The 26,650-nt window shown below is 34.8% G+C and overlaps 2 protein-coding genes and 1 long non-coding RNA gene across 4 annotated transcripts; all 3 read left to right on the top strand.

Moving 5' to 3' along the window:
- The first annotated feature begins 3,532 nt into the window (after positions 1–3,532).
- On the top strand, positions 3,533–6,530 carry LOC18439040 (putative TPR repeat-containing protein At2g32450). The gene has a single exon (XM_006849214.4). The coding sequence runs from the start codon at positions 3,919–3,921 to the stop codon at positions 6,334–6,336; it is 2,418 nt and encodes an 805-aa protein (XP_006849277.1). The 5' UTR covers positions 3,533–3,918; the 3' UTR covers positions 6,337–6,530.
- Positions 6,531–7,087: 557 nt separating this feature from the next.
- On the top strand, positions 7,088–13,560 carry LOC148780547 (uncharacterized). The gene is made up of 2 exons (XR_016039958.1): positions 7,088–11,963; positions 12,180–13,560. It is a non-coding gene; the product is annotated as an uncharacterized LOC148780547 (long non-coding RNA).
- A 2,996-nt stretch (positions 13,561–16,556) lies between these two features.
- On the top strand, positions 16,557–26,131 carry LOC18439039 (putative pectinesterase 53). Of its 2 annotated transcripts, none has more exons than XM_088846486.1 (4): positions 16,557–17,268; positions 17,952–18,141; positions 19,705–20,147; positions 25,876–26,131. In XM_088846486.1, the coding sequence occupies exons 1-4, from the start codon at positions 16,952–16,954 to the stop codon at positions 25,916–25,918; spliced, it is 993 nt and encodes a 330-aa protein (XP_088702612.1). In that variant the 5' UTR covers positions 16,557–16,951; the 3' UTR covers positions 25,919–26,131. The 2 variants fall into 2 exon arrangements, with proteins under 2 accessions (XP_088702612.1, XP_006849276.3); XM_006849213.4 differs by having other exon boundaries at positions 25,857–26,131.
- The last annotated feature ends 519 nt before the right edge of the window (positions 26,132–26,650 follow it).

Here is a 26,650-nt window from a genome sequence, read left to right as displayed (position 1 = left end):
CTTTAGAATTTCAGCACCACAATTTTTTTTCTCTCTTCCCTTCTCTTTACTTTGAAATGTTGAAAATCAAAGGCACTTTTTCTACGGTCTTCTCTCTTAGGGCATATTTGATAGGTATGAAAATATTTTAGTAAAGTATTTTCACATAAAAGAACTCCGAATGTGATTATGCATGATAATTTTTTCACACCAATTAATTACCAATTGGTGTGAAAAATGTGATTGGTATCAAAAAAAATTCTCATACAAAATCTTTAGTAATACTTTAACTCAAGGGAAGACCATAATATAGTTCATCCTGTAATGCACAAGGATGTTATATATATATATATATACAACATACGTTATTTTTAGTATTTGAAATCCTAATTTTTTTACAACCATAATGATCAAGGCTGAGATGATCAAGTCAAAGATTTTCTTATAACAAAGCTACTATTTTCTGTGAGTTTTGTGGTTAGATAGGGCTGCAGCCCCTATCAAACCATTTTCCATATATGTATGTCCAAACAAACATAAAAATGTCAGCTTACTTTTTATGTTTTTTTTCATGTATCTCTATTTAGAATTGAAAAGTATCTCTACTTTTCCAAATTTGTAACATTTCCTTGTCCCCTCTCTCTCTAGAATGGAAACAAGATTTTCTCTCCCAACTTCGGTAATATCACGGTTCTCTCTTTAGAATTTCAGCACCACAATTTTTTTTCTCTCTTCCCTTCTCTTTACTTTGAAATGTTGAAAATCAAAGGCACTTTTTCTACGGTCTTCTCTCTTAGGGCATATTTGATAGGTATGAAAATATTTTAGTAAAGTATTTTCACATAAAAGAACTCCGCATGTGATTATGCATGATAATTTTTTCACACCAATTAATTACCAATTGGTGTGAAAAATGTGATTGGTATCAAAAAAAATTCTCATACAAAATCTTTAGTAATACTTCAAGGGAAGACCATAATATAGTTCATCCTGTAATGCACAAGGATGTTATATATATATATATATACAATATACGTTATTTTTAGTATTTGAAATCCTAATTTTTTTACAACCATAATGATCAAGGCTGAGATGATCAAGTCAAAGATTTTCTTATAACAAAGCTACAATTTTCTGTGAGTTTTGTGGTTAGATAGGGCTGCAGCCCCTATCAAACCATTTTCCATATATGTATGTCCAAACAAACATAAAAATGTCAGCTTACTTTTTATGTATTTTTTCATGTATCTCTATTTAGAATTGAAAAGTATCTCTACTCTTCCAAATTCGTAACATTTCCTTGTCCCCTCTCTCTCTAGAATGGAAACAAGATTTTCTCTCCCAACTTCTGTAATATGACCGTTCTCTCTTTAGAATTTCAGCACCACAATTTTTTTTCTCTCTTCCCTTCTCTTTTCTTTGAAATGTTGAAAATCAAAGGGACTTTTTCTACGGTCTTCTCTCTTAGGGCATATTTGATAGGTATGCAAATATTTTAGTAAAGTATTTTCACATAAAAGAACTCCGCATGTGATTATGCATGATAATTTTTTCACACCAATTAATTACCAATTGGTGTGAAAAATGTGATTGGTATCAAAAAAAATTCTCATACAAAATCTTTAGTAATACTTTAACTCGAGGGAAGACCATAATATAGTTCATCCTGTAATGCACAAGGATGTTTTATATATATATATACAATATACGTTATTTTTAGTATTTAAAATCCTAATTTTTTTACAACCATAATGATCAAGGCTGAGATGATCAAGTCAAAGATTTTCTTATAACAAAGCTACAATTTTCTGTGAGTTTTGTGGTTAGATAGGGCTGCAGCCCCTATCAAACCATTTTCCATATATGTATGTCCAAACAAACATAAAAAATGTCAGCTTACTTTTTATGTATTTTTTCATGTATCTCTATTTAGAATTGAAAAGTATCTCTACTCTTCCAAATTTGTAACATTTCCTTGTCCCCTCTCTCTTTAGAATGGAAACAAGATTTTCTCTCCCAACTTCGGTAATATCACCGTTCTCTCTTTTAGAATTTCAGCACTACAATTTTTTTTCTCTCTTCCTTTCTCTTTACTTTGAAATGTTGAAAATCAAAGGCACTTTTCTACGGTCTCTCTCTTAGGGCATATTTGATAGGTATGAAAATATTTTAGTAAAGTATTTTCACATAAAAGAACTCCGCATGTGATTATGCATGATAATTTTTTCACACCAATTAATTACCAATTGGTGTGAAAAATGTGATTGGTATCAAAAAAAATTCTCATACAAAATCTTTAGTAATACTTTAACTCGAGGGAAGACCATAATATATTTCATCCTGTAATGCACAAGGATGTTATATATATATATATACAATATACGTTATTTTTAGTATTTAAAATCCTAATTTTTTTACAACCATAATGATCAAGGCTGAGATGATCAAGTCAAAGATTTTCTTATAACAAAGCTACAATTTTCTGTGAGTTTTGTGGTTAGATAGGGCTGCAGCCCCTATCAAACCATTTTCCATATATGTATGTCCAAATAAACATAAAAAATGTCAGCTTACTTTTTATGTATTTTTTCATGTATCTCTATTTAGAATTGAAAAGTATCTCTACTCTTCCAAATTTGTAACATTTCCTTGTCCCCTCTCTCTCTAGAATGGAAACAAGATTTTCTCTCCCAACTTCGGTAATATCACCGTTCTCTCTTTTAGAATTTCAGCACTACAATTTTTTCTCTCTCTTCCCTTCTCTTTACTTTGAAATGTTGAAAATCAAAGGCACTTTTCTACGGTCTCTCTCTTAGGGCATATTTGATAGGTATGAAAATATTTTAGTAAAGTATTTTCACATAAAAGAACTCCGCATGTGATTATGCATGATAATTTTTTCACACCAATTAATTACCAATTGGTGTGAAAAATGTGATTGGTATCCAAAAAAAATTCTCATACAAAATCTTTAGTAATACTTTCATGAAAACATTTCACACACAAAATGTGCCTTAAGAATTTAACCTAGGCACTATCTCCCAAATTTTGAAATCTTCGCCTCTCCTTTCTCTCTCTAGCGCTTCCTTCTCTCAGCCGTTTCAATTTTCTCAAGTTTTTAGATCCTTCTCTCTCTACTCCCTAAAATTTAAGGGTGAGGTTTGTATAGGGTTGCCTCTTTATACGGACCACACGCTTATAAAATTTACTTAGAGATGGTGTTTTGGTATTTAAAATCTTATGGTGGTTTCAAAATCTTGTTTTACTTCCAGTTATTTAAAATATAAAATTATTAAAAATAGTATAGATCGAGATCAATTAACATTTAAAAACCTTGAAAATAGACGGTCCAAATAACTTATTACAAGATACACTATTTTTTGGATTTGAAATTCTTGTTTTTTCTTCATGCTTGCGAGACACTCTCTACTATAAGATTTTTACGGTGTGCTTTGTTTCATTAGTATAAGATAGCAACCTTACATAACTTTTTTTTAAAATTTAAACGTAAGAGATTATATATAATAAGACTATTTACATTTAATACAAAATGGTCACAATTATTTACAAGTTATTACGGAAAATCTTGGATGTATTATTTATAAGTTATAGCGAAAAAATCTTGGGTGTATCACAACGTACTAGAAAATTCAGAATTATATTCTCTCCAATCGGAATTGCATTATCTCCAATTTTCCAAGATTTTACCCTCTCTTCTTTTTCACTCACACCTTCTCTCGTCATTTTTCTCTCGATCCCAAAAAAAAAACTCTCTCTCTCTAGAATTTGAGGATACCGATTTTCTCACTCAAGTCGTAACAGATCTGAATAATTGGCCCAGCTGTATAGGAACAAACAGAACCATATTTGTGTTGTATTTTGCACCCTTCAGCTCCAAACCCTAACCTTTGCCCTCTTCCGAAACTGTAGGGCTTGGCCATGGCTTCTGGTACGCCCATCACCAACACCAGAAGCCAGAAAGTGAAGAAAATCTTCCTCCAATTTGATGCGAACAAAGATGGAGGCCTCAATCGAGAAGAAATGGCCTCTCTGGTTACTGCGGTAAACCCTAGAGTCAAGTTCAGCGATGAACAGATCAACGCCATTTTGGATGAAGTTTTTAGAACCTATGGTGAATTCATTGAAGGGGATAGGGGATTAACGTTTGAGGGTCTTCTTCGAACCTACGATGATGGTGCGGGTGATGTTGATAGGGATTTTGATGCGTTAGGTTTAGGGTTTGATTCAGAGCCATCTGCGGTTTCAGTGGCCTCTTCGTCGTCAATTGCAGACGAGAGGACAAACCCTAATCCTAACCCTAACAGGCAGCATGCAGTGGCTGCTTGGGCTGCGTCTCCAAGCCATGGAATCATGTATGACGTGACATGGAAACTGGTTGATGACCTAGGAATTATAGTGAAGAGGTTGAAGGTGAAGCAGATGAAGGATGGGAAGATAAAGGGCGAAACTTTTGGTGATGGCTTCTCAGATCCTGGTTGGTCTCGAGAGCTTGGCTCTGAGTCAGAGAGTGGAGCTTCAAAGAGAGTCTTTTGGGAAGAGAGTGGCCATGACTATGGCGTTTTCTTGAAGGATTTAGCAGGTTTAAGGAGCAGAGCTGATGGTTCAAAAACTAGAGAAGAAGCTTTTGATGGTCACATGGCGATAGGTAGGGTTTTGTATGATCACCAATTGTTCAAGGAAGCTCTGGTAAGTTTCAAGAGAGCTGCAGAGTTACAACCCATTGATGTTAGGCCTCATTTTAGAGCAGGGAATTGCTTGTACGCCATTGGTAAGTTCTCTGAATCAAAAAATGAGTTTGTTTTGGCTCTTGAAGCAGCGGAAGCTAGTGGAAACCAGTGGGCCTATCTTCTCCCTCAAATTCATGTCAATTTGGGGGTTGCATTAGAGGGAGAAGGAATGCTTCTCAGTGCTTGTGAGCATTACAGAGAAGCTGCAATTTTGTCTCCAAACCATTACAGGGCTTTGAAGCTTCTGGGTAGTGCTCTTTTTGGGGTGGGAGAGTATAGAGCTGCAGAGAAAGCCCTAGAAGAGTCTGTGTTCTTGAAGCCAGATTATGCGGATGCCCACTGTGATCTAGGCTCTGCTCTCCATGCTATGGGGGAAGATGAGAGGGCAATTCAGGAATTTCAGAAGGCAATTGACCTGAAACCTGATCATATAGATGCTTTGTACAACCTTGCTGGTCTCTTTCGTGATGTGGGTAGATACCAGAGGGCCTCAGAAATGTACAGCAGGGTTTTATCGGTGTGGCCAAGCCATTGGAGAGCTCAGCTCAATCGAGCCGTGTCTCTTTTGGGGGCTGGAGAGGCTGATGAGGCTCGAAAGGCCTTGAAAGAGGCTTTCAAGATGACCCATAGGATTGAATTGTATGATGCGATTGGGCATCTCAAGCAATTGCAGAGAGAGGCAGCAAAGAAGCAGAGCTCAAATGGAGAGGCAGGTTTTATTGTAGTGGAGGCCTCTAAGTTCAAAGCAAACAAGAACAAGGCCACCCCAAGACAAGAGCTTGGTCATGCTCTCCAAATCAGGTCTTTTCAGAGGCTTACAAGACTGGGGAGTTGTAATGTAGAGCTTCTAAAGAAGGAATTGGGTGAGAGCCAGGTACCTGTTTCGTATTCAGGAAGTGGGGCACCTGAGAAATCAATTAGGAAGGCAGCATTGGAGGGGTTTATTCGTAAATTGCTCCATTCCCTAAAGGCTGAGACTTTTCAAGGGGCAATGAGGGCAATCAATGAGAGGATTTTGGTTGTTTTGGATGGTTCAGGCTCTGGTAGGGTCGATATGGGCATGTTTTGTGCAATCCTTGCGCCCATATGTGCAGGTACACCTGAAAAAAGAAAGCGTGCGGTCTTTGATGCCCTAATTTGGCGCGCTGTTGAAGAGGCAGGGGGCCAAATTAGGAAAACTGACGCTGATATTTATATCAAGCTCTTGAGGGCAGTTTACCTTCCCATGACAGGGATTAGCGATTTGATGGAGGTTAATGGAGAGAGCGATGCTTCAATGGTTTCTTTCCCTGAGTTTCTTGAGATGTTTGATGATCAAGACTGGGGTTTCGGGATCATGAAGACTCTTTTGAAGCTTGAAACTAGTGATAGAATACGCCATGGCCACCATGTGTGTGCAGTTTGTCGATACCCCATCATTGGGCTGAGGTTCAAAGAGTTAAAGGCTCGTTTGAGCCTTTGCAGTACCTGCTATAGTGAAGGGAAAGTGCCTTCTGCCTGCAAACAAGAGGAATACACATTTGAAGAGTTCGGTAGTGAATCTGAGTCCATAAGAGAGAAGTTCCATTCTTGTGGTTTGCGCTCTCAAAGCTCTCCCACTGATCCGTAGTTTAATTGATGTATTGCAGAATGTTCTTTGTTTCTTTTCCCTTCACGAATGTAGTGATTGGTGGCCTTGTAATTTACTTGGCAAATTGTTCCTCTTGTATGAAGCAGAGTAGTGATGTCTTAAGTGTATGGTCTTTATCTCATGTCCCCCATTGTACATTGTATATTAAGGAATTTGCTCATAATTCTTTTGTAGAGTGATTTTTTTTACTATGTGAAAAATTGTCTTGTTGGTGGACTCCACTAGTTCTCTTATTCATTGCAATATATTTTATAAGGAACCTGTGTATCGGTTTTGCTATGCTCTTTTTTTTCTTTTCTGTCCATTTGTGAGTCTCTTCTCAGCTAGGTTAAATGATTGGGATGTTTCTGTAAATATTTCTTAAATCTGTTTACTATTGGAATTGCTTTGCCTTTAGTAGTTAATGGAATGGCTTTTGCATGGAGAAATTCTATCTGTACATCCATGTGAGCTTTTGGGGTTTATACTTTGTATGCAATGATACTTATCGTACGTATAACCTGCCCATCATATGTATACAACCTTTCCATATGTATCATATGTTAACCTTCCTATCATATCATATGGAACTTGTTATGAGGTTTTCTGATTCAGCCTGTGTAATGACTTAAAAAAAAAAGCCAGAAAGGAAGTTCCTGAGTTGTTCGTAATTTCAAGTAGTAGATTAGCCCCATGTGGTCCCAACATGCGGTAGAGCCCCTAATGATGGTTGACTTTCATAGGTCTGATTGATTTTTTTGTGAAATTATTCACATTAAGATTGAAATAATAAAGCCTCATATAATAGAATGAGTTTGTCACTTTGAAAATCGTATGCTTTTTGTGGCATATCAAGTTCAAACGCGTTAATTACCTGGTCCACTCTACCACTGGTACTTCAAGCTTTTTGTAACTGAGCATTAGAATCGGAGATTTAAGAGCAATTTCTTATTAGAATTTAGGAGCTATGAATTCCTCAAAAAAATTTAGGAGCTATGATGCTTATATTTGGCTACAACTTCCTATTCTTTTTATGATTTTATGCATGTAGTATCCAATAAAACAATACAATATTCGTTTCCAATTTTCTACTATCTGCGCTGGTTTTGGGGCACAATAGCTTTAGTGTCAAGGGACGAGCCCATAATTAGTCAGTGTTTGATTATTTCATGGACATGCCCTTGAAAGTTCTTGTATTAGTGGGCAGGAAAAATTTGTTTAGGGAATCTTTTCATGCGCCTTTTAGTGGCCATTTAAATGGGATAGGCAATTGCATTTGAAGCCATCAGTTTTGAACATACAACAACTAAAACCTATTCATACCCTTTAGTCCTCCTCTCTCCAGGGTTTGGATTGGGTATGGGTTATGCCTCAATCGATCAGACAACTCTTCGTCATGTATTTTTCACCACTATACCCCTCTTCTTGACGACTATGATCTGGAGCATAATTCCTAGAAAATTTGAATGCTGAGAGACTAGCTTAGAGGGGGTGGAGGATTGTTTCTTTTTTTATTTCCTGGGTAAGAGATTTGCTCAGAATTTTGGGCCCTCACATCGAGGGACTTTATGTTTGGCTGGAAATCCATTCTAGAGACTGGACTGATGGTCATCCTTGGATCAAACATTTGGCATCCAGGGTGTCCAGGGGTTTCAAACTGAAATTTGTTGGCTGCTCATTTGGTAATCCTGAACCAGCAGCTATAAGAGGCCTCTTTAGAAATTGCTAGGTCCTGCCTGACCAGTTTGTCATTTTCAGGCCTAAAATTGTTTGACAATTTGGTGGGGCCAATCTCATATTGTGGATGGTGATCCATGGAGCGTGGGCAAATAGTCTCCCCTCTGCCTTGGAGGTTTGGACTTCCTTTTTGATCAACTTTTTGAGGTCAATAGATCTGTTCTGGTTGTACCCAAAGACGCTTGAAGAGAGGCAAATGCTGCTGCGGATTCTATAGCAAAAGTAGGTGCTACTGGGCAAGTTTTGTTACAAATCCCACCCTTGTTTGACCTCACTGTACTGCTTTTAACTTTCTGCTTGTGTGGACATGAAGTTTTGGTTCTTTTGTATTGGACATACACTCGTGTAATCTGTGCATCTTATTCTTATTTTATAGCTTTCTGCTTGTATAGACAAGAAGTTCTGGGTCATTTGGTATTAGAAACAGCCTCACTAGATTGGCCCTGACCATTTGGTCATTTTCTGTCCCTATTGTCGTCGTTAACTCCACTTTCACAGAGGCAAACTGGAAGGGACCTGAAATTGTTTGACAATAGGTGGGACCAATCTCGTATTGTGGAAGGGAACCCAAGGAATGTCATCTCTTGGGCAAATAAAGTCTCCCCTCGGCCCTAGAGTTTGGACTTCATTTTCTATCAAATATTTGGGACCACTACATCTGTTCAGGTAGGTATTCAAAGAGGCTTGGAGAGAGGCGAATGCTTCTGTGAATGCTCTAGGAAAAGCAGGTGCTTCTGCCCAACTTTTGTTACAAATTCGACTCTTTTGGACATCACCATCCCGCTTTTAGCTTTCTGTTTGTATAGACAACAAAGTTTTGGTCCTTTTGTATTGGAAACAGCCCCATGTAATCTGTGCATCTTATTCTTATTTTACAATACAATACAGTTGTAACTGAGCATCACATGGAAGTTATATTCAATAGTGTAGTATTATGGCAAGGAAAGCACATGTAATGTCTTTAAAAGTTGGAAGATATATGCAGATAGGTTGATGCTTTATATATTGGTAACACTGCTCAAGAAAACTAGATTTATGGGGGTTGAAGCAGGATTCAGGAGGTGCCCCATGGCGGGTGTTGAAGTTGGCATTGTCCACGTTTCCTACTTAGGTTTGCTTGTTTGTGCTGACTGTTGATCTTCAAGGCGGAAGTGTTCCATCCGGTCTTTTGTGATTAGACTATCTGTCAAAATGTGTTTGACTGTGTTTCTGCTTTTATTAAAAAAGAGATTTAGAAAATTAAAGAAAAGTAGAAAAGAGAAATTACAAGACAAATTTGAAACTAGCAGAAAAGAGAAATTACAAGACAAATTTGAAACTAGCAAAAATAGGAACTAAGACAATGAATAAAGTCAGGTTTGACTTGCACATATTAGAAACAAGCCCATCCATTGGATAGCGGGCTATAAGCAGAGATTCCCCCAGGAAAATGTCAAGAACTTAGCTGAAAATAAAAAGGCTGAATAAGGCCAAAAATGATCCGAAGGTTATTGGCTGGTTCACCAAGGAGCAGATGAACCAGCTGGCTCTACTGTCCAGAGTGAATATTGACCCTGGCTTGTTTTTCACCATTTTGAGTTTTAAGTTGCACGGCTGCTGGCTGTTGTGTCTGTGTGTTTTGGAGGGGTAAGGAGTGTTTATAATAGACAGTAACTTGAAACTTGAAAGAGGTCCTCTTTGGGGTGGGTGAAGGTTTCCTTTTCAGGAATATGGGAAACGATCAAATATGCGTCTTTATTTGTTCGTTGTTGGGCTTATGTTTGTAAAAGGGTATGGGAGTTTATATTGTGAATTGGTGACATTTTTGGTGCTGACGTGTTGAAAATTGATTTACCAGAGCCTTTATGGTAGTGGACAATAGAGATGAAAGGTGGGTGCTAAGAGGAATGTGGTTCAAAACATTTTCTGAATGCCTGTATTAAGATGATTATTCGTTGGTTAATGAATAATGATTGAGTTCATAGCATTTTCGTGTGTGATGGAACACCTGTGGGGATAGGGGTGTAGTGATACATTGGTGTCAAGACTGAACTTTCTATTGCCAGCTCTTTGTGGGGGTACCTACTTCAACTCTTTGGCTGGTCCTAGGTGACTCCATCCATTCCTCAACTGGTGGAGGCTTTCCTCTCTCCTCCATGGACCAGACAGGAGAGGTTCCTTTGGTGCGCAGCGGTTGAGGCTACGCTTTGGGTGATCTGGTTCGAGCACAACAATTGCACATTTTGAGGGGAGAAGTTGCACCAGACTAACACTATTTGATAAAGTCAAATCTCTCGTTATATTCTAGGATAAGAACCACAGTCTTCAAGCATTGCCCAGTCTCGGACTTCCAACTCAATTGGAGGAACTTACTCTCCTTCATAACAGTTTGTATATCTTGTTCCTCTCTATGGAGACCCTCGAAACAGGCCAAGTCAAACTTAACTTTGACTTGGGCCTTGCAGGTTCAGAGATTCCGAGGGCACTACTCTTCTTTCTTTCACTTTGCAGGATTTAAGAATCCATGGTAGCCGAAGCCTTAGCCTTTCTAGTGGGACTCAGTTGCTTTAACCCCTCATGAGGTGCAACTCTGATAGTTGAGGGGGACTCGAAGAATATCATAGCTAGATATTCCCTTTGCTCATAGAGATTGGAACTTATAGGCATACTTGGAGAGAGGTCAATGCTGCGGCAGATGCCCTCGCTAGGGAAGGCTCCTCACAGTAGAACTCGCATGAGACCTTTGAGCATCTTTTTGAGCTCTAATCAACACAGTTGTTTTACTTTACATACTTGAGCGTGTATGGCGCTTTTTGGACCCCCTTAAGGGGTTTTTGATACATGAACGCTCGGTCGGTGGGTAGTTCATTCTTTTTATGCACCTCCTACAGTTTCAAAAAAAAAAAAAAAAAGAGTAAATGCTATGGACCACAACGGCCTAGTAGACCCTAGCTAACTTTTTGGACTTAAAACCTAAACTTCAAGCTTATCCATTACCCCAAATAGCCATGACCCTAACCGGCTATTGATCCGATACCCTGAGACCTAGAATCGACACCCAAAAGTACTATCCTTTTAGACCGCTTAAATTTTATCCAAATTGGGTCAAATTTGATTTTAAATTAAAGAGGAGATCAAAAGATTTCGGACAGTTTAAGTTTCATTTGAATTCAAGTTACGGTTTGGAAATTATTATCTTAATAAAATTATTTAGCACAAATTCCATAAAGGTCCTTGCAAAAATTCCAAAACGCCTTCGAATTTTTTGGAAGCTGTTGTAGCGGTTTTTTTCACCTTGTGATAAGCATGTGTTTGACCCAAATTTATCGTAAGATAAGTACAAATATTTTTAGGATAGCTAAAACCATTCTTTAGAATTATCCTTAACGTAACTCCTATTTAAACCTCCTTAGCAAACACCAAATGATTATAGAAAATACCTAAAAACAGTCCAAAAATTTCACAAAATTAGAGAAAAAAGCCTAATTACCGCAAACCCTAGTTAGGAAAACCCTAAATCCTACTCCTTCAACCCTAGAAATCTAGAAGCATAAAACCCTACCCCTAGATCTAGGCCATTAAACCCTAGAGAATCCAATATAAAAATTAAACATTTAGTCAAATTTCAACCAATTTCTAGTATGAAGAGAGAAAGCAATGGCCTAGACAACCTGTCTTGATACAGGCCCCAATTTTGGGTTTCGGGTGTCTGAAAATCCTAAACCCTACTCCTTCAACCCTAGAAATCTAGGCCATTAAACCTTAGAAAAGCCAATATCAAAATTAAACCGTTCTTAGTCAAATTTCAACCAATTTCTAGTATGAAGAGAGAAGACAATGGCATAGACAACCGGACTTGATACGGGCCCCATTCCGGGTTTCGGGTTTCCCAGTCCGACTGGCCTGGGTAGGTAAGTTTCCTTCTCCCTGTCCTTTTTGGTTTTTAGATATTTTTATATCTGTTTGTATTAGTTTAGTTTAGAAGTGTTTCTTGTGTAAAAAATCAATTGCCGTTGTTAGCAATATAAGAAATAAATCTATTTATCAAAATTGACTTTTTTTCTTCATATTGTAATTCGACCACCCTGCAATCTCTACTGATTTTCAATATCTAATTTGGAGTTCAGATCAGAGAGGACGGCCTTTTGCATTGCTGGGTGTATTGGACCCGGAGGTCCTTCTTGCCTCTTCTCTTCCAGCGATTGTTGTCTGGGCCCATTGCCTTTCTGTTTTGTGAACTGTTAACTCCTGGGCATCAATCGCACTCGTCTCACCACTTTATTCATTTTTTTTTTTTCTTTTTTTTTTTAAAAAAGAAGTAAAAAATGAGTTTATTTCAATAGAAAGATGTTGCTTCATAATCATATGGATTATGCTCACTGACATTTTTTGCGCAATTTCGCTAGCCTTGTTTGGATCTCTTCTCATCTTGCATCACCTAATCATTTTTCAGTAAAAAAATAAAATAAAATAATTTGTGGGCTATTTTCTTTTAAAAAGAGTAGTGTCATTTCTGCTAGTGGAACCTTTTCCATAAAAAAAGCGTGGAACTTAATTCAATACAAAAGTTTACCTCACCTTCTATTTCGTGCTCTTTGGTTAGCCAAATGTCATTTACGGGCCAGGTGGTTCTCCTGGTTAGCTGTATACAATCGACTACCGACTACATCTATATTTCTACAACGGAGTACTCATATGGCTACTATCTGTCCTTTTTGCAAAAACAATGAGGAAACCCTATGTCATCTTCTATTTCATTGCACTTTTTTGTAGGGTGCTTGGCGGTCTTTAGCTTGACAGTGTGGCAAGAGCTTTGTGCTTGGAACTTCGGGTTAGGATACACTTTGTAGTTGGCTAGTCTTCATATTCAAATCAGACAGGTTTCTTAACATTTAGATGTCTATCTTCTTCACAACAATTTGGTTTCTGTAGGAAGAGTGAAACATAAGAATCTTGTGAACTAACACATCAAGAAGAGAGCAGGTTGTTATTCGTATTACTTCACATGTAAATGCCATTGCAGAAGTTAAAGAATGGGCATTTCATCTATCAGAAAAGACGATTATTGGCAATATACATATTAAGTGGTGCCTGCTGAAGCCAAAATGCATGATCCCAGTCACATGGTTACTTTTGGAAGCTTGTTGTTATAAGCTGAATATTGACGTTGCGGCCTTGCACAACCTTGGTTTGGCAGATGGTGGTGGGGTCATAAGAAATTGCAATGGTGGATTTGTAGCGGCGTTTACTAAACACTTTGGTTTTGTATCCAATAATTTTACAGAATTCGAGACTCTAGAAGAAGGCATTCTTTTAGCTATTCAAAAAGGTTGCTTCCCGATACAGATAAAGAGTGATTCATTTCTACTAGTAGAGCCATTAAAATCAACGTCGTGCCCATTGGAGATTACCGACGATAGTGGTCTATTGCTCATGTTTTTCGTGAGGCTAGATGATGCCCTCTCTAAGAGATGATCGTTTTATATAGGTAGCAAGATGATCGGTTTATACATGAGCCACAAATTGATGTAGTCGTCCTCCTGACTTTTTCTCTCTTCTTTTATTACATGATTTCTTTTATTACATGATTTGACGCAACTGCCATATTATAGGGTTGTATAATAACGTGTTATCCCTTTTTTATTAATGAAAAATTGGGTAGAGCCCTTCCCCCCCCCCACTGATTTACCCCAAAAAAAAGAAAGAATAATGTCATTTCTCTAAAATCAAAATCATCTTGCTTAAAAAAAAAGATAAATTATTTTTAAATAAAAAATCATTTTATAGGTTGTTGTTTTTGTTTTCGAAAAATATATATGTTTCTTTCTATTAATAAAATTGCCTTTTGAAACCTTTCTTTTAAAAAAAAATTGCTTCTATTTCATTTTTTTTATAAAAATCGCATTTTCATATTTCCCTTATAAAAAAAGAAATACCTTTTTTTCTTCTTTTTCTTGATATTAAAAAGTCGCATTTTAAGATCTCTTTGCCTCAAAAAAAGAAAAAAAGAAAAAAAGATCGGTTTAGCCATTCTCATTTTCTTAAAAAAAAAACAAAACTTTTGAGGACAATTTTGATTTCAACAAAAGCCCTTTTTTGGTTTTTTTTTTTAAAAAAGAAAAACTTTTAAAGTTCCCTTCTCTTGAAAAAAGAGAGATTTCTATACTTCCCCTACAACATAGAATAGCTATGCTTCTCCTACCATCCAGCTCTCCAATTTTGATCGAGAGAGCCACTCAACGTTTGATCATAAATCTAACGTCTCAAAGTATTTTTATTTTTAGTTTTTTGTACAAATTTTATGAATATGAAATTTGGTACATGCCATCTTCTCATTGGGGTGCACCTATAAAAAATATTAAAAATAATTTTTTGATAAAATATAATGATCAAAATACCCCTTGAAAGTTTTAGGGGTATTTTGGTCATTTATTTTATTAGAAATATTTTTTTAATATTTTTCACTAGTTCAAGATTAATAGAGGATTGGACATCCAAAACTGGTGTCAAAATAGTTTATAGAAAAAAATTAAAAATAAAATAGTCTAGAGACGAGACATTGTGATTGGGGCAATCGTAGCTCTTCATTCATAATGAACGGTTGGATAAGGGGAAGTTTATAAGTTTTATGTTGTAGGGGAAGCATAGAAAGCTTGCCTTTCAGAAGAAAAGGGGAAAAAAATAAAATACAATCTATTTTGTTATTATGAAAAGGTTTTTTTTTCTAAGACTGTTTTGTTTTCCAAAAAAAAAAAAAAAGCAAAAAAGAAGAAAAAAATATAAATTAAATTTCGGTTAAATATTGCTACATTATCTTTCTCATTCTTACAATCTAGTTTTTTACTTGTTTCTGTTTTCTTTCTTTGATCACTAAAGGAATGAGATAACTGCGATACTCTAATTACATGCATTTTCATTGCTTTTATTTCATAACTTTATACAAAAAAAAAAGTATAAATCGATGAAATAAAAGAAATAAACAAAACACTGTTGTTCTTTTTTTCTTTTACACTTCTAAGAGTATTTAGATTTTCCTTTCCATTTGCTTTAAAAAAAAAAAAGAAATAAAAAGAAATTTTTTTTATGTTGTTTAGAAGATTGAATTTTCTACGCAACTTTCTGTTTTTTTTTTAAAAAGAAGCATTTTTAAAAGTAAAAATAAATTGGGCTTTTTAAGCCTTTGCAGCTTCACAAAAAAAACGGAATAAAAAAACGACTATTCCCCCAAAAACAAAAAAAAAAAAAAAAAATCTTCCACCTTTTCTTGTTAATAAAAACTCCATTTTAAACATTTTGAAGGTCTTCTCACTGCAGGGTAGTAGTGGTGGTCGCAATGAAGTTGTGGTGATGGTAGTGACTAGTAGGTGGTGGTGGCAGCTAGAGTAGTAGTGGTTCAATGATAGTGGTAGTTGTGGTGGCAGTGGCGGTGGCGGTGGCGGTGGCGGTGATATTGGTGATCATGGCACCAGCGGAACCACAACAATAGTTGAACAATGTTAATTAGGTGCAGTAGTGGTAATGTGATGGTGGTAGTATTGATCGTAGAAATACACACATAACAAGAGGGAGCCAAATCAATTTTTTACCAAAACAATCTAGTGCAGTTTTTTAAAAGTTCAATTTGGAAGGTGTTTAGGATTCAATTCAAATTTGTGAATCAAATATGCCAAATTACAGTGCAATTTTTTGAAATGGGCTCAAATTACAATTTGGCCGGAAAATCAAATGATGTCTTATTAACAATGCGATTACACAATAAAATAATTTATCTTTCATATGAAATGGGCTCAAATTGCAATTTGGTGAGGAAATCAAATGATGTCCGATTAACAATGCCATTATACAATAACACAATTTATCTTTCATTTAAGAAGTCAAAACGCATAGAGTTGGAAGCAGCTAAGTTGTGCCATTCGGCCGAATTCCTAAAAATAGGAAATTTATTTAAACTTTGCAACACACCCGAGCTTATCAAACACATCAAGGCTTTGCTCCACATGGATCCTTAATATTATTATTATTAATATTAATTATATATATATATATATATTTTAGGTAGATCAATAAGAAATACAGGCTCCTATCCGTTTTAAAAATAGTTAAGGATTTTCGAATACATTAATAGGAATGAAAATCTAAAATAACTTAGGCCCAAATGGCACAACCAACATCAATCCAAAGTAAGTGAGGCTGAGGTCGCACTACCACCACCTCAACCCCATTCCCATGCCTCGGATTAGTTATGCATCACATAACACTCATCATAATTACGAATATGCCAGTCCCACACCATCCATCCTATCCATCCATCATCATCATGGATGGTGATGATTTGCCATTCTTGTCCTCTTCTGCCCACGCCTATCTCGGTGATAGACATACATTCAGTGGGCCAGTCCTGTGATTTCTCAAGCAACAAGACAAACTTATCACATTTGCTCATTCACTTTTAGCATTTTCTATATTTATTTTTATATATTTTTTTGCTGTCTCCTTTGTCTTACAGTATTGAAACAGAATTTATTGTTAAAAAAAAGAAGCAAATAATCAAAGCTAGACTTGGTAACTTGGAGAGAATGGAATACAACACATACAAATTCTATTTTTCCTTTTATATCAGGCTTCTTTTCTTGAAAAATTCCAAAATAACTATATACATAAGAAAAAAAGAAAAGACATATCAATACAATGGAAGAGGAACACATAGATACAGCCATAACACTGCAAGATTCCTCTGCAAGTCTCTTCTACATTTGTTTTTTAATGAAAATCCATGGAGTGAAGAAGCTTTTTATCCTGCATTCCCAACTGCCCTTCTCTCTTCATCGACAACCACCCGTTCCTCATCACCAAAAGTCACCACCCAACTCGCCGGAAAAAACAAAATTCCAGCCAAATCATGAACCAAATATCCCTGCTTTTGCTTCTCCTTAGCCTGGTTTTTCTCTCTTGTCCATGTAGCTTTATGTGTCATGGTGAAAGTAGAAATGGTTTGGGTGTGGAAGAAGCATATCTCAAGTGGGTTAGGAACATGGGCTCTCTTACTCATTCTATTTTCAGTACAGCAATGAAGAACAAGCCAAAGCCTTCAATGTATATTACTGTTGATAAGGAACCAGGGTCGGGTGACTTTGTTTCAGTTCAGGAAGCCATTGATTCTCTTCCTGATGGTAATGGGGTCAGGGTCGTGATCTGCATCCATGAAGGAGTGTACAGGTAAGGACTTAGTCTCTAAAGGAGAGAGAGAGAGAGAGAGAGAGAGAGAGAGAGAGAGTAGGGTGTGGAAATTGTATTTGGGACAGTGCGACAGAACTAGCCCGAGTTCAATCGGCCTCCAGCGAGTAATAGTGCGAGGCCGAGTAACCCCCAGTTGTGTTAATAACTCGGGGTGTATAAAAAAAAAGGGATTGCTTTGAAATATGAATTCAAACTATTTAAAAAATTATAAAGGATCTAGAAATGTTAAGTAATTTTTTGTTTTGGATGTTTTTGGCAAAGATTGATGAGTGTTTTTTGTCATGATGCCTATTTTTATTTTTTTTGGATATTTTAAAATGTAAATTATTTTTTTTAAACCCATTTTTTTCTTCTTTTTTAAACTTATTTAACTTGTAAAAGTTGTTTTTGGTTTTACTATATTTTTTTTCTAATTTTTATTTTTTCAAAAAAGTTTTTTTTTTTAATTTATTTAGGGCATTTTGGTCCTCTACAGTACTTGCCCGAGTCAGAAGTAACTTGCCCCAGCGAGCCCGGCCCTCGATCCGCAAGTTGTAGCCTAGGCCCTACTTCTTTAGGGCCGGGCCGGCCACCGGTATGGTGTGCATTTTTTTTGCACAGTGTAAGCCTTTCATTATGCTCCATATTGATATATAATGCTGGTGCACTACATGTATGCATAGAGAGAAGGTGAATATCGCTGCAACAAAGGCATATATAAGTCTAGAGGGAGCTGGAGCTGAAAAGACAGTGATTGAGTGGGATGATACAGCTGATAAGATTGGGGCCAATGGGCAACCCATGGGCACCTTTGCCTCTGCCACTATGGCTGTTAATTCTCCGTACTTCATTGCTAAGAACATTACCTTTAAGGTACCTGTTCCTCTTAAAGTCTTCAATTTTTTGTTTGATTTAGTGTTGCATCAGGTGAACAAGTCCATTTGTATTAATATATATTTAGTTTCAATCAATAGATGGTATACAACATGGTCATTTATTTTTATTACAAGGAGTTTATAATCACTCTTACTCATTAGATGTCCAATTGGATGGTTTAGGCTTGTTATGAAGTATGATAATTTTATTTTTTTTGAACTCTAAGTCTCTTCAATGACATTATTACAAACGCCCGATTTGAAATATACAGGATAAGATTGATTGTGATTTCCTAATACAAAAAGGAAAATCATATCGTTATATGCTTCCCTTCAATCCATAGTAATTTTTAGTCTTTATTTAATTGTTAACTTATTCATCTTTATAGAAAAGTATACAATGATACAAAGTGGTCACGCTTAATCCTGATCATTAGATATGAAACTAGGTGGTTGCATTTATTCCATAGACCAAGTTCACAGTTCAACAGAAATTTTCTCAAACTTTGGGAGACACCCAAGCTACTAGATTTCACACCGGATGATTATAAGTAATTGTGACCTCCTTATACGAAAGATAAATTGCCTCATTACATACGGTCCCAATTTTTATTGCTAAACCTTTTTATATCATCTCTAGTTTTTCCTTTTTTATTTTATTTCTAAAACTTCATCTATTTTCCCAATTATTTCTGTCATAGGTTCCAATTTATTTGAGTCATGTCCTTTTGATAGGAATCATAGTTTAAATTAAATATAGAGGTCTTCTCTCTTATCTTCGAAGTCCGAGAGGTGAAACATATTGGGCCAACATAAATATTCTATCTACTCCCTATCTAAGAGCGGTTTTTAAAAAAATAGGGAGAAAAACGTCTTCTACAGAGAATTCAAATCTCAAATAGTATTTTTCTCCCTTAGTAGTATAGGTGGCTATAGAACACCAGACAATTTCTTGTACTTGTTCTTTCAAAACTTGCCTGTTCGACTCAAGAATTGCCCGAATTGGATTCGATCAGGAGGCTGCCGGTTTTGGGTTGATGAAGCCCAAAATTTCCCGAGTCTCTCAGTTTTCTCGAATTTTTACTATTATCTTTATGTTAATATACCTTAGTCTGACTCAGAAATCACCCCGAGTCAGTTCGGGCGAATTGAATTTGCATCTTGATGAATAGTAGCCTGATTCCAATTTTTTGAAATACTGTTTGTTTTATTTTCCTAGCCAATCCCAAATAATTGAAAAAAAAGGCTTTCATGATGATGATTGCTTGTTTTATTTTTTTTGGAAATTTATATAGCAAGGCCATTTATCATCGGTACAAGAAGATTACAACCGTTAATGACCATTGGATGTGAAATAGAGTGGTTGGGGATGTATCACAAAATCCAAAACAAAATTTCCCGAATATAATGACATGCTTCAATACGTCACATTTCACATTCATTGATTAAAAATGATTATGACCTCCTTGTATCAAAAGGTATACCATGTCTATTTTCTTTTTCATTTGGACCGGTTGATGCACTAAGAGAGAATAAACAAGAGATCATTTTGTGCTTGTAGAACACAGCACCAGTGACAAAATCAGCAAAGGGAAAGCAAGCAGTGGCACTTAGAGTTTCAGCAGACACAGCTGCCTTCTTCAATTGCAAGTTTAAAGGGGCACAAGACACACTCTATGACCACATTGGAAGACACTATTTTGAGGGGTGCTACATAGAAGGCTCAGTAGATTTTATTTTTGGAAATGGTCTCTCTCTATATAAGGGATGTCATGTCCATGCCATAGATCGTGTGGGGTATGGTGCCCTAACTGCTCAGAAGAGAGAGAATATGTTACAAGAAACAGGGTTCTCCTTTGTGGGTTGTAGGGTTACTGGTTCGGGAGCTTTCTACTTGGGAAGGGCATGGGGCACCTTCTCTAGGGTGGTTTTTGCCTATACTTTCATGGACAACATCATAGCACGAAGGGGGTGGTACGATTGGGGTGATCCCAGCCGCGAGATGTGAGTAGCCTCCTCTCTCTCTCTCTCTCTCTCTCTCTCTCTCTCTCTCTCTCTCTCGGAGTGTGTGCGCTTGTGCACATATGTGTGTGGGTGCAGTGATGAGGTGCATTTAATTGTGAAAATATATATGATAAGACTATTTACTTTTGATACAAAGATGTCACAATCATTATCAATTGTAGGATGTGAATTGGATAGGCGGTAATGTGTCACAAATTGAGCACAAAGTCCTAATTGTTTTTTATCGAAAGCTGGGATATATTTAATATATTATATTTCACAGTTGAGAAAAGTTGTGACCTTCTTTTACCAAAAATAAATGGTATCATAATATACAATCTCCTTATTATTTGTTAAAGAGTTCATAAAAAAATTTTAAGTTAAAATACTTTGGGAGTGTATATCATCAAACCATTTATTTTTAGTACAAGAAAGTCATAATTATTTTTAGCTATTGGATGTGAAATTCAATAGATTGAAGTGTATCATAACATTTGAGAAATTTTATTTTGGACTTTGTATCCAATCAATGATACATCCTCAACTGCCCGATTTCAAAACCAATGATTAATAATGATTGTGACCTCCTTATATAAAAAATAAATGGTATCATTGTATTTATTTCTAAATATTATACATATATATGGAAACATATAGGAAAATATTTAAGAATACTCACAAGAGAATTTCTGCAGTATTTTGCTCATTGCTCATCACCATCCAAAGTCTATCAAACGACTAATATTGTCTAAAAGTATTTGAATTTTAATAAATTTTCTACAAATCATATTAACCTGAAATTTTGTATATGTATGCGTTATAGAGAATCGCACCTAAGTAAAATATAAAAAATAATTTAGATAATAAAATGACCAAATTATCCCTATAAACATTTTAGGGGTATTTTTATCAATTCATTTTTTGATAATTATTTTTAGTGCTTTATTTTGATCTGAGTTAGTTATATGTACACATAAATCAAAATGCAACTGCATCTGATTAGTAGAAAACTATTAAAATTAAAATACTATCAGACAACCATGAGTACATGATGGACTTTGAATGGTGATGAGCCATAAATAAAATGCTGTAAAATTTCACTTGCGAGTGTTTGTTAGTATTTTCCATATATGAACATAGGTTTGGATATAATACACCCAATGAATTTTTCTCTAGTACTTGAATACAATCATAATAGATTGATTTCAACAATGGATGGTTGGGATGGGTGGCTTCACTTATTTCAGTGAGATTTTTACACAACTCGAGGGGGCACTTTTAAGCGGTTCTTGTTAACATTTGACCACCGACGTAATGTCAGTCAAGTACCATTTACAGAATTGCCTTGTAGTAATATTTGCAAAATTGACTTGTAGTAGCATTTGACCACTAACATAATGACATTTGACCCTTTGTTTTGTAGCAATATTTACAAAATTACATTCATATAATGATGAAGATATCATAAAAAGTAATTTTTTTTAAAAAATAGACTACGAAATTAATAAATCTACCAATCACAACTCTTTATAACTTTAACCTTTGTAATTTGAACGGTTGTGAAGTTTAGATTATTCCATATATATATATAAGAAAAAACTAACAATAGCTGGCCAACTATAATGACTAGTAATCTAGGTGGAATGGGAGCCGTCAGATCTTCATCATGCGGTTTAGAATGCATATCACTATTTTAATTTTAATTATTTTTTTATAAATCAAATCATAATGAAATGTTATACATATGTACTAAAAAATAGAGCACACAAATAAAAAATATATAAAATATATTTTCAAAATTTAAAACGATCGAAATACCCCTGAAAAATGATAGGGGTATTTTGGTCATTTAAGTTATTAAAATATTTTTTTTATATTTTTATATGGTGCGCAATAGTGTTAGGTATATATGCCCAAAATTTAATATTAATCAAATTTATATAAAAAATTAAAATTAAAATAGTGATGTGCATTCTGAACCGCATGATGAAGATCTAACAGCTCCCATTCCACCTATATACTATTCATTATAGCTGGCCAGCTGTTGTAAGGTTTACCCGTATATATATATATATATATATATATATATATATATATATATATATATATATATATATATATATATATATATATAGGGTGCAGTTGGCATACAGATGCATCCGTAGTTGTAGAGGTAAGGTGCACCTTCAAATTTTATATATATATATGAGTAATGATCCTATAGGAACCTCCCCCACCCATGTGTGTATGACTCCAAAGGATCACCATTAAAGTTGGCACGGATCTCTGGAAAAGTTATCGCATGGGTGTGAGACTTGATTTTTTTATAGATCTGTGCCAAATTTAATGACGATCCTTTGGGGTCCTACACACATGAGTAGGGGAAGGTCCCATAGGATCATATATATATATATATATATATTACAAAATGGCTATAGGCGAAAATAAACAGTGATTCGCATACTCTCATCACCGTCCAAAGTTTATTATACGGTCACGATTGTTCGGTAGTGTTTCATTTTCATTTTTTTATATAAATCTGAATGACCTGAAATTTGGAGCGTGTATTTATGAATAATAGAAAAATCTATGAAAAATATAAAAAAAAATATTTTATATGAAAAAAAATTGACCAAAATACCCCCAAAAAGTTTCAAGGGTATTATAGTCTTTTTTTCATAAATTATTTTTTTAATATTTTTATTAGATGAGCTTCAATAAGATGTACACATGATCCAAATTTCAGATCATTACAATTTGTAAAAAATCAAATGAAAAATAAAATACTACCGGACAATCGTGACTGTGCGATGAACTTTGGACGGTGATGAGGATAGGCGAAATCACTGTTCCTTGTTGCATATAGGTGTTGGGAAGAATTTTCCACACACACACACACACACACACACACACACACACACACACACACACATATATATATATATATATATATATATATATATATATATATATATATATATATATATATATATATATATATATATATATATATATATATATATATATATATACATTGATCCAATGCAATGGTTGTATTATAGTATAATGCAATGACACTCCTAGAAAACCATGTTTGTGGTATTTGTATGACCCCAAATTTTACACACACACTCTCTTCATCTCAATAATCCATCCCCCAAAAAAAAAAGTTAAATTTGAACCATAGATATGGTCAAAATGAGTCCTCTCCAAAAACGAATTTAGACCATTCATTTTGTGAACTTCAAAATCTTAGACTTTATGAACTCAAAATCATTTTTTTATTTTTTAACATCGTTCATCTAATGATAATAAAGCCATCCAAAAAAATTGGAAATGAAAAAATCCTTCTAAGACCTAGATCTAAGCATCTCACCAAAATGAACGGCCTATATTAATTGAGCTAAAAGAATACCTTTTATGTTGTGTTTTCAATTTTTTATTTCTTTCTGATTGTTCATTAGAATAACAAGAGTGTATGTTTCAAAATTTAGATCAAACAAATGGCCATAAGATGGTTTTTTAAGGTTGTTGCATCATATTACTATATAACGGTTGCATGAAATCATTGCCCATATATATATATATATATATATATATATATATATATATATATATATATATATATATATATATATATATAGAGAGAGAGAGAGAGAGAGAGAGAGAGAGAGAGAGAGAGAGAGAGAGAAGATGAGATTAACTCACTAGCTCATATGAACATATGAGCTTAATGTCCCAGATTGATTTTGGGCCAATCTAATGATCATGGATGTCCGGTAGTGTTTGAATTTTCTTTTTTTTTTTATTAATTCAAATCACTTGAAATTTTATAAAAAATAGGTGAATCTTTGAAAAAGATCAAAAAAATATTTTACATGAAATAATTTGACCAAACTACCCCTAAAAAGATTCGGGATATATTTTGGTGATTTAGTTTTATGAATAATTATTTTTTATATTTTTATTAGGTGTGTCTTGATGAGAAGAACACACACCTAAAATTTAAAGTGATTTGGATCTGTAGAAAAAAAAATAAAATTTAAGTATTACTAGACGGATCCGTAATCGTCAGATCGGCTCAGATTCAATTTGGGCCGTTTGGCTCATATGTTCATATAAGCTAGTAGGCTAATCCCATCTTTTCACACACACACATATATATATATATATATATATATATATATATGGAAAATGCTGAGATTAGCCACTAGCTTATATGAACAAATGAGTTCATATGAGCCCAATGGCCCAGATTATATCTTGGCCGATCTGATGGTCACGACTTCATTTCGTATTTTAATTTTAATTTTTTTTATTACAAATCCAAATAACTTGAAATTTTAGGCATGTGTTTCTCAAAAATAGGATAATCGAATAAAAATATTACAACAATAATTTACAAGAATTAAATTGACCAAAATACCTTTGAAAAGTTTTGGAGGTATTTATTTATTATAAATTATTTTTTAAATATTTTTATTAGGTGCGTCTTGATAAGAAGAATGAATACCTAAAATTTCAAATTATTTGAATTTGTATAAAAAAATTAAAATTCAAACACGAAATGAGGTCGTGATTGTCATATCGATCAAGATTCAATCTAGACCATTGGACTCATATTTTTATATGAACTAGTGGGCTAATCTCATCATTTTCATATATATATATATATTAAAAACCTCTTGATAGCTTTTAGCTCATCATAAGGTTGACATGACCTAATCATCATGCACTTAGCGTATGTCAAATGTGATTAAATAAACTTTAGATCTCTACACCTGATGGGGTGTTTGTTTCGTAGAAGTCTCAGCTTCCAAAAGACAGTTGAAGAGAGGCTTCCATAATTGGAATACTTCTCACATTTGTTATGCAGGGATGTTTTGGAAACTATTGCCCTGGGCCCTTTCAAAATATCGTATATCGTCAATTGACATTGTTTATGAAAGCCGTTACAAGTGCAAATATCCTTCCAAATCTATCTTAGATAGGATTTTAGTGATCTAAAATTTAACAAGTGGAAACTCGACCACCCGAATTTGAATGAAAGTTTAATTTTATTATTAAATTTAATTAATATTAAACTTTTTAATGAACTATTTTGAAATTTCTTGTTTTTACCTCTTTTGAAAGAATAGGCTGAAGGTCTATTTTTTTTTTATTAGATTCATGATCATGGTGATCAAAATATTATTGATCCGTAAAATTTTAGCTCTAAAATCCATCCCTGTGAGGAATTTTTGGAAGGGGACGCATTTAAACAAAGAAATCACTAACACTTCTTCTTTTCATCACTTGCTTAAAGCAAATATAAAAATACCACATTGGATGGCACCATTTTGATCGACAGACAGACATTGACTAAGTTTGATATTAATCTCCAAATGCTAGAGTCCTCAAATTCGAATTTCATAATTCTAAAAAATAATTGTCCTAGCTGGAATTGTATGGTCTGAGATCAATTATAATTGTTATAAGTTCACAATCACTCTAAGCCATTAGATATCAAATTGGATGGCTCGGGTATTTCATGATGTTTGAACAATTTTTTTTTGAACTTTGAATCTAGTCAATGTCACATTTACAACCACCCGATTTTATATCTAACAGACAAAAATGATTATAACCTCGCACTCAAAAATAAATGATCTCTTTGTATATTCTTTCCTATAAAAAATGTGAATATAAAATAAATTTTTTTTTTTGTAGGACTGTTTTCTATGGACAGTACAAGTGCAGCGGACCAGGAGCACAGTATGGAGGGAGGGTAAAATGGTCAAGAGAGCTCACCTCCCAAGAGGCCAAACCTTTCATCTCCTTGAATTTCATTGACGGTTATGAATGGCTTGATTTTCACAACTAACTTAAAAGTTTGTTTATTTGTTCATTATTCATTTTTTAACATTAAAAAAAATTGTTTTTTATTTTCTTCTTTCTCAATGTGAATTTGTGTCAATTGAAAGAGATTGGAAGGGTCTATTTGATAACCGGAATCTGGAAGCTCTAAACATCTAGAAGCAGGATTTTTTGTTGTCTGGAAATGAGAAAATACCACGTTTCATAACCTTTTCAGAAGTTCTAGCAAGGTTATGTACTTGTGTCTGATTGAATATGAAAGCCTTGGGCATGTTTGTTTTGTAGAAGCGGCTTCCACAACTGTAATACTAATGCATTTGTATATTGGAAGCGTGACATTGTTTGTTAGAAGCCCCAGCTTCCAAGCTCACCCAGGGAAGTGACGGCTTCCAAAGTGTGTGGAAGAGGGAGTCTTTCGTAACTCCCTTTCCCACGTAACGAACATGCCTCTAGGGATTTGGAACTTGGCCAGTTTAAGATGTTCATTATGGTTGTCATTGCTGAACATACCCTATCCAGAATAGGTCAAATTGTATGTCTCGATCATATAAAAAAAAAGAAAAAAAACTACTTTTCTCTCTCATGAGCTTATATAAAATATAAAAATAATATTTTAAAAAGTAAAATGGCCGAAGACTCTATTTTGA

Source organism: Amborella trichopoda, chromosome 9 (genome assembly GCF_054954075.1).
Source record: "Amborella trichopoda isolate Santa Cruz 75 chromosome 9, AtrichopodaSantaCruz75HAP2 v2.0, whole genome shotgun sequence".
NCBI lineage: Eukaryota > Viridiplantae > Streptophyta > Magnoliopsida > Amborellales > Amborellaceae > Amborella > Amborella trichopoda.
Note: the sequence above shows the minus strand (reverse complement) of the source record. Positions and strands in the feature narration are given on the sequence as shown.